The following is a 16,198-nucleotide window of genomic DNA, read 5'->3' on the forward strand; positions in this document are numbered from 1 at the left end:
TTTCTGATTCCAGGAAGGGGGGTGGGGACCTGCTTGCAGGCCCCTTAACCCAGAAAATGGAGGGAGTAAAGTGGCAAAATTGGGGGCAGTATGCTAGCGTGCAGTTATTTCCCTGATGTGTTCATGGGGGAATCAAAGGGGCATAGAAACAGGCATGTGCGGAAAGGGTGGGGGAATAGTGACATGTTCCAATGACGTTCACTGTGGTGTCACCCCAACACACGCACCAGTATGAATGAAATTTAGTGTCATGTGGCCGCATATCGGTCAAAAAGCCAAATTTCCATAACACAACAGGTACTGCAGTTTGAAACGAATGTTAGAAAACAGGACTGAAGCACTGGCATAATTAGGAAAACAACTAACACAGTATCTCCTACACCTGAATGTACCCTGAGACTATGGGGGAGGAATCTTTGGCAGGCAGTGCCAGCCCTGGACTAGCTGTAAGTAGGTTGGGGGGGGGAGGACTAAGGGCAGACTGAGGTTGGTGGGGCCTCCATTGGTCCCAGTCCAGGCATGGCCAAACTTGGCCCTCCGGATGTTTTGGGACTACAACTCCCATCATCCCTAGCTAACAGGACCAGGGGTCAGGGATGATGGAAATTGTAGTCCCAAAACATCTGGAGGGCCAAGTTTGGCCATGCCTGTCCTAGTCTGACACTCTAACCACTACACCATGCTGTATTTATTACAAATAAGGCTGCCACCTCTCATACAGAAGAGGAACACAGCTTACTGGCATCTCCTAAATGATGCATACTCATTGACTGAGGGCAAGGTTGTTGTTAAAAGAAAAATCTTCTGGGAGGTGAAGCAGCAGCACACACACACACACACACACACACAAATCTTGGCTCATCTGCATACTCACTCCTGCAGTGAAAGGGTATTAACTCTGATTCATTGCCGGCAGTGCGTAGGAGCTGTTAGAGAACAGAGAAATGACACACTGCTTCCCCCGAGGATTTACAAATGAAGTAATTTTCGACGACATCATAATGTTAATTAATTTAAATGCAGGCAAATTAAACATTGCCCATTGCCTAGGCACGGAGTCCAAGCTAAATAAAATTGGCAGAGATCAGCAGGCAGGCTGAAAATTGCAGGAGGATATGAGAAAAAGAAAAAAAGAAACTGACTGATAGGTTTGTAACAGGCCAGAAACCACCCTTCGACTTGGCAACAAGAAATAGAACTGGGGTCTAGTTCACACAACCCAAACAAACAGGAGTTCCTTCAGGTTATTCCTGTGTGCAGGTCAAGCTGTCCTTGGCCACATTCACACTGCACTTTCAATGCTCTATGATGTCACTTGAAACAGTCATGGCTTCTCCCAAAGAATTGTGGGAGCTGTAGTTTGTTAAGGGAGCTGAGAGTTGATAGGAGGCCCCTATTTGCCTCCCAGAGCTACAATTCTCAGAATACCCTACAAAGAGAGATGGGGCTTGTCCACATTTCCGCTTATGCTACGCCTACAAAGCACGGGTCTGAGCAGTTTTCTCCTTGTCTCACACTTTCAAGGCATAGGTCTTAGTATTTCCCCCCTCGTGTCTCTCCTTTCCAAGGGAAAGCCCACTCTTTAGTGACAGATCAGAACAAATGGTAATCCAGGGAACATCTGAATTGCTGTTTGTTACGACTGAGTTCTAAAGAGCGGTTTTCCCTGGGGGAAAGTAGCAGCACAAAAGGAAGTGTGGAAAGGTATTGCACCTGTCCTGTATAATACAGGATTGTCCCGTATTTCAGTGTGAGATGCTACATCCCGTATCGATACAGTTTTGTCCTGTATTTCAGGTCTTCTCTCTCTCTCTCTCTCTCTCTCTCTCTCTCTCTCTCTCTCTCTCTGTGTGTGTGTGTGTGTGTGTGTGAAGTTAGGGGTCCTCTCCAAACACGTGTGTGAAAGATCATATTATTTCAGCTCTGGGTAGCCAAGCACAGACAAATTTACAAATTCATGTGTATGTGTATGTGTATGTGTATGTGTATGTGTGACAAATTCCAGAGGGGACATCCTGTTAGGCTGCAATAGATTGTAATGGATTGTTTTGAAGTCACTTCAGCACCAGATGAAAATATATATATCACACACACACACACCCCAAATCACCCCACCCTGTCCTGTATTTTGCCAAAACAAAGGTGGCAACCCTAAGTGTGTATAAGCCCACTCTGGGCTCCTGTTCCCATCAGCCCCAGCCAGCATGACTAATGGTCAGGAATGGCAGGAGATGTAGTCCAGTATCATCTGAATGGCACCAGTTTGAAGGGGAACCCAGAGTAGATCCCACAAGCCCACCTCTGCCTCACACAAGCTGTCAGTGGTTCTCTGGGGGTCTTTGACCACCTTAGCTGGAGGTGCTGGGGACTAAGCCTGAGACCTGCTGCATGAAAGATATGCCCTCTCCTGCTGGTCTCTAGCCCTTGCCAACTCTGTTGATATCCTTGCTTGTTCATTAGTTATAAAAGTACCTAAAGTTGCTAACCACTGTAAAAAAATAAATAAAACAGAAATAGTCTAAGCCCTGACCGAGGTTTATAATTGAATGGAAAGAGGCATGGCACATTGGAAAGGAGAGGAGAGTTAAACAACAGATCAACAGAGCCAGACTGATACCCAGAGAGAACTTGCTGCAAGACAGACCCAAAAAAGAAAACACCACTAGTAATCACATACAGCTCACAAGTTAAAACAGTACAACGCATCATCAGAGATCTACAACCTCTCCTAGACAATGACAGTTCTCTTTCTCAAGCTCTGGGATGAAGACCTTTCATCGCCTACAGACAGCCACCCAATCTTAAACAACTCCTCACCCACAATAATACAACAGGACTCAACATGGACACTGGTACCAGAGCCTGCAATAAACCCAGATGCCAGCTTTGCTGCCACATACACCCGGACAACACCATTACTGGCCCCAAAAACATCAAACATACCATCTCAGGACCAGGCCCGTCTTAGAGGGATCGGCCGCCCTGGCGCGACGATCCCTCGGCGCCCCCAGCCTGCCGCCTCTCCGCCCGCCTCCCTCCCGCGCTGGCCGCCCCTCGGGAGGGGGGGTGGGCGAGCGGGGGATGAGAGGCGTGGCGTTGGAGCGGGCGCCCGGGCTCCGGCGGGCGGAGGATGAGGGGGGCGGGCGGGCGCTCGCGCACCGGCGGGGGGGCGGGCGGGCGCTCGCGCACCGGCGGGAGGGCAGGCTGCAAGCCGGCGGGCGGGCGGGCTGCAAGCCGGCCACCCTCGCTTCCCAGAGCCCCAGCTGGAGTGCTGGAAGGTCGCGCAAAGCCCCGCGCCGCTTCAGCGCTCCAGCTGGGGCTCCGGGAGGCGAGGGCGGGCGGCTTACAGCCCGCCCGCCCGCCGGCGCGCAAGTGCCCGCCTGCCCATGGGGGCGGGGGCTGGTTGGGGAGGGGGAGCCCGGTATGCCGGCGGGCTCACGGGGGCGCCCCTGGGGTGCCCTGCGCCCTGGCGCGGCGCGCCACCGGCCTCTATGGATGAGACGGCTCTGCTCAGGACTATTTAATTGCTCATCTTCTAACATAGTGTATGCAATCAAATGCCAACAGTGCCCTTCAGCTCTCTATATTGGACAAACAGGCCAAACCCTACGCCAAAGGATAAATGGACATAAATCTGATATCAGGAATCACAAGACAGAGAAACCAGTAGGAGAACACTTCAATCTCCCAGGACAGTCTATACAAGATCTCAAAGTAGCTGTCTTAATACAAAGGAATTTCAGAAATAGACTAGAAAGAGAAGTTGCTGAATTGCAACTAATTACCAAACTTAAAACCATGGAGAGACCTGGTCTGAACAAAGACATTGGATTCTTATCTCATTATACATGACAAAGCTATCTTTAGCCATCTCACCCCTTGCTTTTTCATTTAAGACTAATTGCAGTTGTTAACAGTCAACAGGTTTTCCACACCCATCGGCCAATCACCCATTCCCACCACCCTTCTGAGTAATACCCCTCCTCACTCTCTCATTATATATAAGGGTCTGGTAACTTCTGTTTCAGTGTATCTGAAGAAGTGTGCATGCACATGAAAGCTCATACGAAGAACAAACTTAGCTGGTCTCTAAGGTGCTACTGGGAGGATTTTTTTATTTTTTATTTTATTTTGGAGAACCAGTTTCAGGAAGCTATCAACTTATTTTGGTAGTTTATTCATTCAGATTTTCTGCAATGGAGGCTGCATGCACACTGCACATGTAAAGCACATGTAAAGCACATGGCTTCCCACAAAGGATGCTGGGAGCTGTCATTTGCTAAAGGTGCTGGGAATTGTCGCTTTGTGAGGGATTAAGTACAGTTCCCAGGATTCTTTGGAGGAAGTCGTGTGATTGAAATTGGCGGAATTTACACAGCCCAGCTCTGTTTCCCTTCTCTTTTCTTCCTAACGGGTCACCATGCCTTTTCAGGTGCTCTGCCCCTGGGTTGCTCTTCCCCTCTAATCTAGCCTGGTGCCCTCAGGAGTTGGAGAGGTTACCCTCCCTTCACCAGCTCTGAAGTAAATCCAACTTTCAGTCTGGGAGGGTTCGGTAAAGGGGTATGCGGAAGCAGGAGGGCATCACCATATCCTTTGCCACAGGCACCCGAATGTCTTGGGGCTGGCCTTGCAGCCTCCCCAACCAGCCCTTTTTGTGCCTTCCTAAGAGGAAGGAATGTTGCATCCTGATATACTTCACCATCTCAGTCCTGTCTCAGGTCACATCTGCATCAGGTCTCCTTTACAGCACTCTGATACTGTGTGAATAGGCATTACTGTGGTACCTTGGTTCTCAAACAGCTTAATTGTCAAACAAATTGGCTCCCGAATGCCACAAACCTGATAGTAAGTGTTCCGGTTTGTGAATGTTTTTCGGAAACCAAATGTCCGAAGCAGCTTCTGCTTGAGTGCAGGAAGCTCCTGAAGCCAATCAAAAGCCGCGCCTTGGTTTTTGAACAGTTTCGGGAGTCAAACTGATTCCCGGAACAAATTAAGTTCGACAACCAAGGGAGCACTGTACTTCCCCTCAAAGAATCCTGGGAACTGCAGTTTTCTAAGAGTGCTGGGAATTGTACCTTTGTGAGTGGGGGTCTCCTAACCACCCTTAGCACCCTTAGCAAAGGACTAGCATAGTCCCAGAATTCTTTGGGGAAAATATTTATTTGCACCATTTCTGTACCACTTAAAATAATATATCTCTAAGCGGTGTAGAGAAAACAAAAGCAACAGCAGACAACTTAAACAACAAGTATTTTCCCCCAAAATACACATTAATAAAAAAATTACTAATAAACAAACCAATACCAATTATGTTGCCTTTGGACACACCCTCCTGGCTCTCACCCAGGACCCCACCCATCCACTCTGGCTCTCACTCAGGGTCCAAACAAACTCTCAGTTCCCCTGTAAATATCTCACAAAGCGAAGGGTTGCTGCTGACATCACCCTAGTCTCTCTAGGTTTGCTTTCTATGGGCAAGCCCAAGGCAGATGGAGTTCCTTCAGGCTGCCTCAGCAATGTCCCATTCAGCAGCCAGCTGCTCTCTCCACATCCAGTTCTGGGTACACTAAGTTTGGTGAGTTTCCCAAGGGGACCCAAGGATAGAAAAAAGGCACCCCTCTTTCTCCAGCCTCTGCCCTGCCCACCTTCTCTTCTAGCTGTAATTATGTGGCATGGATGCTACACCTCTCTCATTCTTCTCCATTGTTTTCTCTCTGGTGAGCATTTTTCCTTGGTAATTTCTTCTGCCCCCACATTCCTTTCTGCACCCACTGCCTGTCAAGAACCTGGAGGCTGCTGTCTGTGGGCTTGGGGCATCCATCAGGGCAAGTTTGCTGATGTTGCTAAATTATCCAGGGTCATTTGAGCAATAAAAGTTTGCGAAGAGCTCCAACACGACCTCTCCGAAAGGAGGGAAGAGGCAATAACATGGCAAATGCAGTGTAAAGCGATGCATATCGGCATAAAAATTCTTAATTCCACATATATGTTCACGGGGTCTGAACTGTCAATGACTGACCAGAAGCGAGACCTTGTGGTCACAGCAGATAGCTTGATGAAGATGTCGCCCCAGTGTGCAATGGCCATGGGGGGGGGGGAATTCCATGCTAGGGATCATTAGGAAAGGAATTGAAAATAAAGCTGCCAATAGAAAAATGTCATTATACAAATCTATGGTGCGATCGCATTTGGAATACTGTGTGTGGTTCTGGTTGCCTCACCTTGAAAAGGTTGTTGCAGAGTTGGAAAAGGTTCAGGAAAGGGCAATGGAAATGATTGAGGGGGTGGAGAGATGCTCCTATGAGGAAAGGCTGCAGCATTTGTGACTTTTGAGAGAAGGCGAGTAAAACATGACATGACAGAAGTGTATACAATTATGCATGAGACAGAGAAAGTGGATAGAGAAAAGTTTTTCCTCTGTCTCTCATAACACTAGAATTTGTGGGCATCCATTGAAGCTGAATCCTGGAAGATTCAGGACAGATAAAAGAAAGCAGTTCTTCATGCGGTGCATAGTTAAACTATGGAACTCACATCCACAGGAGGCAGGGGTGGTCACTAACGTGCATGACTTTAAGAGAGGATTGAACAGATTCGTGGAAGATGAGGCTATCCGTGTCTACTAGCCATGATAACTATGTTCTGCGTCCGCAGTCATAGGCAGTGGTGCTTCTGAATCACACAAGGCGAAAGTGCTCTTGTGCTCGGATCCTGCTTGAGGTTTCCCATGAAACAGTGCTGGTTGGCCACTGCGAGAACAGGATGCTGCACTAGATCGGCCACTGGCCTGATCCAGGAGGCTCTTCCCGTGTTCTTGTGCTCAAAGTGAGGCCCATCCATCTTACCAGGTTTCAAATATTGCTCGCTCAGAGGTGGGCACTGTGAAAGAATAGGATAAGGCAATACTTGCCCATGCAACATCAGGAGATGCTGCACCAGGTGCAGATGCCTCTGCCCCCTCCTCTTTTGCCAGCACCGCAGATGTACTTCTGGAAGCCAGCTTCCAAAAGTGCCTTGATAAAAGGAGGAAGAAGAATGGCAGGGTCAAGGTAAGCTGCGCTCTGGTTTGAGCTGACTGACTGGTGTGACCAGAGCACGGGAGCCAAAATGGGACATCCTGAATTGGGATCAGAAGCCAGGGTGGCTTCTGACCACCTGGGCTGACCCACTTAAAATGGGACACTCGGAGGGCATGGACTTTCTGCAGCCAAATCATGCCTTCTGTCATAGAGCTTTGACCCTTTCACGAGCCTGTTGTTTCGCTGGTCAAATATTAGAGGGCACCAGGTGATCCACAGGCACAGGCTACAGTGTGGAACAGCAGGCATGGTGGTAGGGTGGAGCGGAAACACCAAGGGGGTGGCACATCTCTGGGACTTGTACAGAGCAGGGGCTATGATGTCATCTTCAGGCACTTCAGGCTACCTACCACCACCTTCCTTGCTATAGCAAACGAATGGGCCAACAATGGAGTTTCCAGCTTTGTTTGTGACAGATTAGCATAAGCGAGGAAGTCAGAGAATGAGGAAGAGAATCAAGCAGAGGCTGGACCCATCTTTCCTTTCCTTCATTGGCATCCCTATATGCCATGCTAGCCCTCTGAACAGCAACACATCTATGCAATATTGTTTGCATTCTTAATTAAAAGCTAACAGTTGCATCCCAGTTGGCCGAAGATCTTTTGCTGGGGCTGAGTGTGTTTTACAAGGCGAACAGTCAACACCAGGCACCTGTGAGTTCAAAAATTTCTCCCAAGAACACACAGGATTGCAACCACGTTGCTCCTAATATTTTACGTTTAATTTTCTCTAGCATTTGTGCAAGTGCTTCCCACATTTTTGGACCCTCCTTGGGGCAGAGGCTATGGGGACAGTCATGATAAGCTCTTGCACTTCTAGATTCACCAATCATTCATTGGAAAGGCCAAACCTAGATCCCTTTGTCTCTCTTCAGTCTTTGGGGGTTTTCACTATTGTTTATCCAGCACTTTATAATTTATCTTGCACCATCTGTACCCATGATGCTTATAGTAGCATAAACAATACACATGTCCTTTCTCCAGGGACTTCGTCATCTAATTTTAGACAGTCTTGGGGGGTGGGGGGGTGTAGACAAAAGAAGTGAGATGTGCATGCAAATAAATAAAGAAAAGTACAATCAGTTTCATTTACTTTTGTGGGGGAACAAGGAATAAAAATGTATGACTTTATGATGCACTGAGAGATGTGGGAGCAAGATGGCAAGAGTCCTGGGGTGGTAGAGCAGACTGTGCCACAGATCTTCAAACAGCAGATCAGATGTACCATCCCTGAATGCTCATTTTGCACTAAAAAAAACCCCTATGTAGACTGTAGGACAGCAAGGAGTTAGGATGGAGCAACTTGCTACTTGCAGGGAATTGGTGTTTGTGTTTACCTAAAGGTCACAGGTGATATCTACCACCTGCCTACCTCCTGAAGATGCCACACAGTCCTTCGTCTCCTATCTTAATTTGTGGCACGTGTGGACCAACTTGAAGCCCAAGGCGCCATGGACGGGGCCAATTCTGAGGACTCTGGAGGAACATATAACTGGGGGAATAGGAATGTGCATCCCAACTGTTATATATTTTGCAGGAGGAACTCAAGAACATACTATAAATTTAGATTTGCACAAATAAAATACTCGTAAGTTTTTTTGTTTTTGTTTTTTTGTGGTGAGGAAATGCACTGAAACATTTGAGGCAAATGAATAATTAATGGAAAGACTGAACATCCTGCAAGCAAATCAGGATAAATGCTCGTTGTCGTCTAACCACCCTGCAAACAAATTGAAATAAAAACTGGCTATTGTCTGATTTCCGTGTTAACTTTGTATAAGCAAACCAGGATGAAATATTGGACAAGCAGGTTGTCTAAGGAAGGCCCCAGAAAGCCAGATTTTTTTTGGTGGCGGGGGGGGGGAGGGGGAGCTCAGGGTAACAGCAGACTTGGGAGAGTGCAGGTTTGCATCAAACAGCTGATGGGAGTCATCATTAAGCAACATTTTTGGAGCAGCAGGTTGGTGAAAGCTGTTGAGGGGGAATGACAGAAAGTGGGCACTGAATGTGGACACACCCAGGAGGGGAAATATAATTCAGTACACAGTGGATGCAGTTTAGAAGCTGCAAGTGTAATGCTGAACTCCGCCCACCCCCACCCCCTTTTTTTGCAGGATGTTTATCAGGCTTTGCTTCTGTTTTTGCTGTTGCTGCCAACAGATGCTCGTGTATGAGGAAAACCATTTTGCAGACCCTCTGCAAAAGCAGGTGGCTGCGTTTTGTGGCATCTCCGTCTCCCTTTCCTGCAAATGCTCGGCTGCATGGGGGGGGGGGGGAGCGGGCGGGCGGGCGGCGGGAGACAGACTGGAAGCCAGCAGGGCTTGCTGCAGAGCAAACCTTTTATTGGTGTCTCTCTCTTCTGCTGGCCCCGTGGGTGGCTTAAGCTCTTAGCAAGTGTATAATACAAGAGGCTAAGTGCCTTGGACTCCTCCGGGCTCTCTTGCTGTAATTAGCAGTGACGAGAGACTTGATGAAAGATCGGAGAGACGGAGCCTCGTGGAGCACCAAGCAAGTTAAGCGAGCAGCCGCAGCTTCGGCGGAGAGACAGCTCCCACCTGTGGCCCCTCTGGTGTGGAAGAAGGAAGAGCAAGCCTTGTTTAGAAGCAGTGGAGAATTCTGCAGAAGCTCTTTGGGGAATCTGAAGTGCTACAACTTCACCCAAATGCCCTGCCCTCCCCCATTGGGAACAGTTTTCATGTCACTGAGGGACATAGGAAGTTGCCTTAAGTTGAGTATGACCCCTTGTCTATTGAGCTCAGTATCATCTACACTGATTGGCAGAGGTTTCCCAGGATTTCAGGCAGGTGGAATCTCTCAGCCCCACCAGAAGGATGCCAGGGATTGCATGCAAAGCAAATGGTCTGTCATTGAGTTACTGCCCTACCCATCATAGGAAGCTTCATTGTACTGAACCAGATCACTGGTCATTCTAGCTCAGTTCTGTCTACACTGAATGGCAGTGGCTGCTCAGGGATTCAAACAGGATTCTTTCCAGTCCCTAATCAGAGATGCTGGGGATTAAACCTTTGTTTTCCCGCATCAAGACTTGGGGCAACTTGATAAGGGGTGTCCATAAAGAGACTCAGCAGACGTGACACATTTCGATTATTGTGTGGTACGTTCGTAGAGGGCCTGTGCCACTTCTGGCAGTGTGTGTCTCAATGGTATATCTTGCTTTTTACAAAACAACAACAATCCTCCCCTCCATTCAGACAACTAGCCCATCAGGGAAATGTTTTATCCCTTATATGCTAGCTTTTCAAATGCAGGGATTTTTGTGATTAAGGAAGATGTAAACACCCACCGACATTTCATCTGTTTTATGACCTCTTCTGCACCCGCAGAAAAATGCAGTGGGAATGAGGTGGTGAAGACCTGAGATGGTAGCGCCAACTGTACAACTTCATACAGAAGACTGAATAGACCCTTTCTTTCAATGCCTACTATTTTTCTCTCTTTTCTCATTTCCAGATGCGGACTACCAGGAAAGTGTCGGTCTGGCCGGTTGCCTTTGTGGGCGGCTTGCGCTACGAGTCGCCCAAAGTGAATGCTGCCGGGAAGGTCTACGGGTGGAAGACTGTATTTGACCCTCACCGGCCTTTCGCCATTGACATGGCAGGCTTTGCTGTGAACCTCAGGCTCATCCTCCAGCGACCTCAGGCTTACTTCAAACTGCGAGGAGTGAAGGGCGGATACCAAGAGAGTAGCTTGCTACGGGAGCTGGTGACCCTGAACGACCTCGAGCCAAAAGCTGCCAATTGCACTAAGGTACCATTTTCCTTCCAGATGTTCTAAAACCAGAACTGTTGGGGCTTGTTTACCCAAGGTCTCCTCTGGAGGAAGCAAACTACCCCAGACTTGTGCTTCTATTTTGGTGGACTTCCACCTCTGGTTTGGGGGACCGCTGATTTGCTTTCATGTGGTCCCAAAGGCCAAAAACAAACAAAGAAAACAAATTATCAAGAGCCTTTGGTCTTTTTGCAGTTTGCAGCACAGCCTGAGCCTGGGCCTAAGCCATAAGACAAGGGCAAAAACCCATGTTTATGAACCAGTGTATATGACTGGAAGGAGGGAGGCCTACCCTCTGTTCCACAGGCCAGTTGAGAACACCTCTCTCTTGCAGAGCGAAGTGCGCCTTCCATTTTAATTGAGAAGGGGGGGGGGACCCTGTATCAAAAGTTGGGGAAGGGGGAAGGAGGAGGGCCTGCCCCACAAGCCGGCAGAAATCCTTTCATCTTCCGTAAGCAGACCTGACTCCCCATTTCCAGACAGCCAGGCCATCTTTCTTGCCAGGCAGTAAAAGGAGCCTACAGCTTTGAGCATAAAACGGGATCGATTGAACATGCAGTTCATTGCCATGGCAACAAGAGGAGGTGAGGAGCGTCAAGAGGAAGAGCTGAAGGGGAACGGGAGGGTTTCTCTCCAAAGGGCCACGCTGGCTGGCGGCAGAAAGAGCAGGGGGAGAAGGAACCTGTAAACAAAGGAGTCACTGGGCACAGACGTTTGCTTAGGGAGGAAGTTTGCCGAGTTTGAGGATGGGGCCCAGGGAGTTTACGCTCCTTCTTGGCAGAAAGCAACGTTTAGTACCTGACACCTGCTGCTCATACACCTGCAACCAGCATGATGTACAACAGGGGGCGACAAATCCTTTTCATCCTGTGGAAGAGTTCAGAGAGCCAAGCAAAGGGACCTGGAGGGCTGTATTCTGCCCCCAGGCCAGAGGTTCCCACTCCTGCTATATGAGAGAGAGACATAATACAGAAATACATTCCTCCCTCTATGTGCAACATTCCAATTCATTTCCACAAGACTATGAGAGGAGTCCTTTTTATTTTTAACCATGGACACACTGCCAATCAAAAACTCTTGTTTCTGGAGCAGATCTTGTCGATAAGTCTGACACTTTAGGGAAACTTGCACCAATTTTCTCAACCATTACTTGGACACAGGTAACTGGGCTGGTCTGCACTGCAGAACACGGACAATCTTAGCAGCTCAGAAAAGATTCAGAAGCAGCAATCTGGTGCAGAGATGACTGTGAGTCTCAATCTGGTAACTTGAATACAATAATGGGTACAACAGCTCTTGCACTTGGTGTGACGGCATCTAATGCTAGAGACCAGCAGGTCTGAGAAACAATTAAAACTCCACTAGAGATGGATCAAGTCAAGCTGATCTGTCAAATTGCACAAGTGATTCAGGTACAGGAGAGATTGGCAGCTGGTGGCTCAGTCACTCAGTTCAGCCCTCAGAGGCTCCGTTTTGCTCCACATCTGGAACTGAAAAAACAAGGGGAGAGCAATTTGCCACGCATCTGTCAGGCCCCAAATCATGGCTAGCAGCACATCTGGCTCATTGGGTCGCCAGTTGCACAGATCTTGCCTAGCCTTTGGGCAAGCCTACATGGGAATGGGTTCAAGAAGGGTATTTTCTCATACCTCCACGGAAAAGGTAGCTGGTGTCTCTACAGCAGGGGTAGGCAACCTAAGGCCTGTAGGCTGGATCTGGCCCAATCGCCTTCTCAATCCGGCCCACGGATGGTCTGGGAATCAGCGTGTTTTTACATGAGTAGAATGTGTCCTTTTATTTAAAATATATTTCTGGTTATTTGTGGGGCATAGGAATTCGTTCACCCCCCTCCAAAAAAAATAGTCCGGCCCACCACATGGTCTGAGGGACGGTGGACCGGCCCACGGCTGAAAAAGGTTGCTGACCCCTGCTCTACAGCAAATCATACGTCACAAGAAAATGTAAGGACTGGCAAAGGGATGGATAAGCCCAAGGATGGTGCCTGTTGATAAGACAAGTGCACAGGTCAGTCAGCAAGTGTGCCGAAGGATGGGGTTAATGCCCTGAAACACGATGCCATAAAATGGGTCATTTCTGCCCATGCTCCATTTCCCTGTCTTATTGGCTCACAAGAAACAGAAGAGGAAGGAGAAAAAGAACCCCATAAGGCTTTTCACCAACCTACTCCAAGGTTTTGAGACTTGGGGAATTTGAGACTTAGCCTCTGGGGAATTTGGTTAGCTGGGCTGCTGGTTTGGTTCAGGTGATAGAGATCTAACTTTTTTCCTCCCTTCTTCTCATGCAGATCCTTGTCTGGCACACAAGGACGGAGAAACCCGTGCTGGTGAACGAGGGGAAAAAAGGCTTCACAGATCCAAACGTGGAAATCTGACGTTGTGTTGCAAAAAGAGAGAAAACAAATAGCAGGTATCATTTTTAGAATTCCTACATTCACATCAATATGGTCACAAACCATTAGCTGTGGGTCTCTGTTTCTGCATCTCCTTTGTAATGTTTAGCACAACTTAGTTTTAAGAAGGTGTATGTTTTTCACCCTGCAAGCTGCTTTGAGACACATGGGGGGAAGCAGGATACGCATTTTTAAAAACATATATATATGGTGTCATTCGGCCGTTGTGATATGTTTTCCCATTTGCTGGTTGGTGAGGGCAGGGAAGGAAATGCATAGCATTGTGACATTATGGTGGTGCGAATTGTTACAGAGTTTTAGAATATGGCAAAAGCTCCCATTTTCATTAAAAACATCAAGGTTCGGTTATCTAGCCAAAGACTTGATAAAGTAATACTTAAATATAAAGTTTGGTCAGAAGCAAAAGAACAGCATCTTTCCCTCAAGAGGCAAATCTGTGACATTCAAGCTGATGTTTTAATCCACAGCCTCTTTCCTCTCGTGAAGTCCTTGAGCCAGCCAGCCAGCCTCCAGGAACAGCCTAGATACATCGAATAGACTGGCTATTCAGCTCAGTTACTCTCAAACTGACCGAAACCGCTCAGACTTACCTGAACTTCCTCGTAGACTCTTGAATGAAGAAGGAAAACAATACAACTGACCCTCTGGAGACAAACCAGTTTTTTGTTTTTTGTTTTTAAAGAAAAAGCACAGAAGTCCTGGAGTTGGCATCACTTTTGGTCCAAAGTGCAGAGCGTCGCAGGTTGTGCGGATAGAAGGCAAGGATGATGCAGGCAAAAGAAAGCCTGCCCGGGAAGCTCCCTTCGGGAGTCAAGGATCAGACCAATGGGCGGACTTCCAAAGGATATTGATAAGGACAATGCTTGCCATTTTCACCCCTGATGGATTCCTCTCCCGTCCCCATCCTAGCAGGCATGAACTACATACTTGGGCACAACCAGGGAAAACAGATCTCTACTTTGAGGGGAACACTGCTTTTGGCAGTGGCCCCTCTGCTCTTAAATTATATTTATTATGCTGTAAAAGATGGCAGCGTTTGGCCATGATGTGGGAAAATGGGAAGTAGAAAAAAGAATGCTAATTTTAAACTAGCAAATAGCCATCTGGGCCCCTTTCCTGCAATCCTGGGCCTCTCTCCCTACTCCAAGAGGATTGAAGAGTTGTGTCCGTCCTGGCTAATGCTACACAACCTAGATCAGTGCTTCCCAATTAGCTAATTACTGAGGACCCCTTATTTTTCAAAAGCTAAGCCACGGACCCACTACTTTTGAAAACTTTGATAACTCTGTGGTAGTTACCCCTGCAATTTCTTGAACAAAATGTGCAGAGGATTTTAGGTATATTAAGAAACAGGCTAGAGCTAAGCGATATCCGTTTTTCAACATTGTGATATATCAGCAGCTAAACATTGCGATATTCTGATATATCATGATATCTGAAATTGGAGATCAGGCATGGGGGATGAGGGAAGGAGCAGTCACGGAGATTGGATGGGGGGAGGAGAGGAGGCGGAGTCACCTCCACCACATGGCTTGGGGGGAGGGAATGAGGATGGGGGTGTATCAAGCCGCCCTCAGTGGGGCAGCCAGAGGTGGCATCAGAGAAGATGTACATCCACTGTGGCTGCTGCTGTTTTCCTGCTGAGAAAAGCTGCTCCACCTAATTGCCAGGGGAAGGTACCCGGTAGTGCCACGGTGCCTTGAAGTGAGGGTGGTCAGCTGTCCAGTCAACATGTGGGGAAAGCAGCGCCTCACAATCCACAGCCCCGTTTTCCCTCAGCGTGAGGGAAGGCAGCTCAGATCAGCAGCGTTATCGGCTGAGATCATCCTGCGATATCGGCAGTGCCTTGAAATTGGTTGCCCTGCTCTCCCTAATGCGAGGAGCGATATATTCCTGCATATTTCCAGGCAAAAATAGTTATCACGGTGTGATTTCAAAATGGATTTTGGCCATTATATTGAAAAATCGCACGGCTCTAAAACAGACCATAAAATGGTGATATTTTGTGATATTACCATACAAAAACAACATAAATTTAGTGGGGAGGGGAGGCAAGGGATGGGGGCGTGGCTACAGATCCCCAGGGTGCATTCCACAGACCCATGAACCCATAATTGGGAACCACTGACCTAGATCAAGGCACCTCTGACCAACTTCCTTTGTGGATCATTTGCCTGACCCTCCTAAGCTGGGCCTATTTCACTGCACACATCACTCAAGGCATCGGGTTTCCCCCATATGCGTGTCAATCTCAAGGGGGTTAAGATAAGGCTGGTGAGCTGACCACCATCACCATGTCCCCAGCAACAAACCGCACAGCAGAAGATCTTTCCCAGCAATGGGCTGAAAATACTGTTTTGATCCCCCTTGTAACTTTCGAGCGTGTAGAGAAAAATGGAGCAGGTTACTTCATGTCACTAGTTTCTTGCCAAGGGTCTTCAGAACATATAGCACTGATTTTGGGCACATCCTCCAGTCTGTTTTCCAACTTTGTGATGTTGAGGCTACTCCATTAGGAGAAATGAGTCACTGCCCTACCAACATGTCTGTCCACAGGCAGCCGGAGGGGGGAGGGCTCTGCCTGACATCGACTCTGGCTCCACTTATTGCTGGCCTCCTTGCCTTTCTCCCTAACCATCTCAATGGGCATCAGTCAACACTGCCCAAAGCCATTTGCTTAACCAGGAAGATACATTTCTGTGTGGCCCTTATATGAAGGAAAGTTGGCCAAAACTCAGTGGAGATAGGTGTTCCTTTGCCTATCTCATGCAATGAGAGTTAGAAGTATGGAGCTTTATTTTTAAGACAGATCAGCTGGTTGGTCCACTGAAAAACAATTACCTTTCTTAATTTGTTTCTAACTTTCATGCCGCAAAGGCCAGCAGAATCCCCAAACAATT

At 47.9% G+C, this 16,198-nt stretch overlaps 1 protein-coding gene across 3 annotated transcripts in view; it reads left to right on the forward strand.

The window, feature by feature from the left end:
• Nucleotides 1–13,350, forward strand: part of B3GAT1 (beta-1,3-glucuronyltransferase 1) — a 59,543-nt gene extending 46,193 nt beyond the window's left edge. For all 3 annotated transcript variants that reach the window (XM_033172314.1, XM_033172313.1, XM_033172315.1), the window contains 2 exons: nt 10,550–10,846; nt 13,173–13,350. In XM_033172314.1, the coding sequence (XP_033028205.1) occupies nt 10,550–10,846; nt 13,173–13,259 (384 nt within the window). In that variant the 3' untranslated portion in view covers nt 13,260–13,350. The remainder of the gene's footprint in view (nt 1–10,549; nt 10,847–13,172) is intronic.
• The last annotated feature ends 2,848 nt before the right edge of the window (nt 13,351–16,198 follow it).

Source organism: Lacerta agilis, chromosome 15 (genome assembly GCF_009819535.1).
Source record: "Lacerta agilis isolate rLacAgi1 chromosome 15, rLacAgi1.pri, whole genome shotgun sequence".
NCBI lineage: Eukaryota > Metazoa > Chordata > Lepidosauria > Squamata > Lacertidae > Lacerta > Lacerta agilis.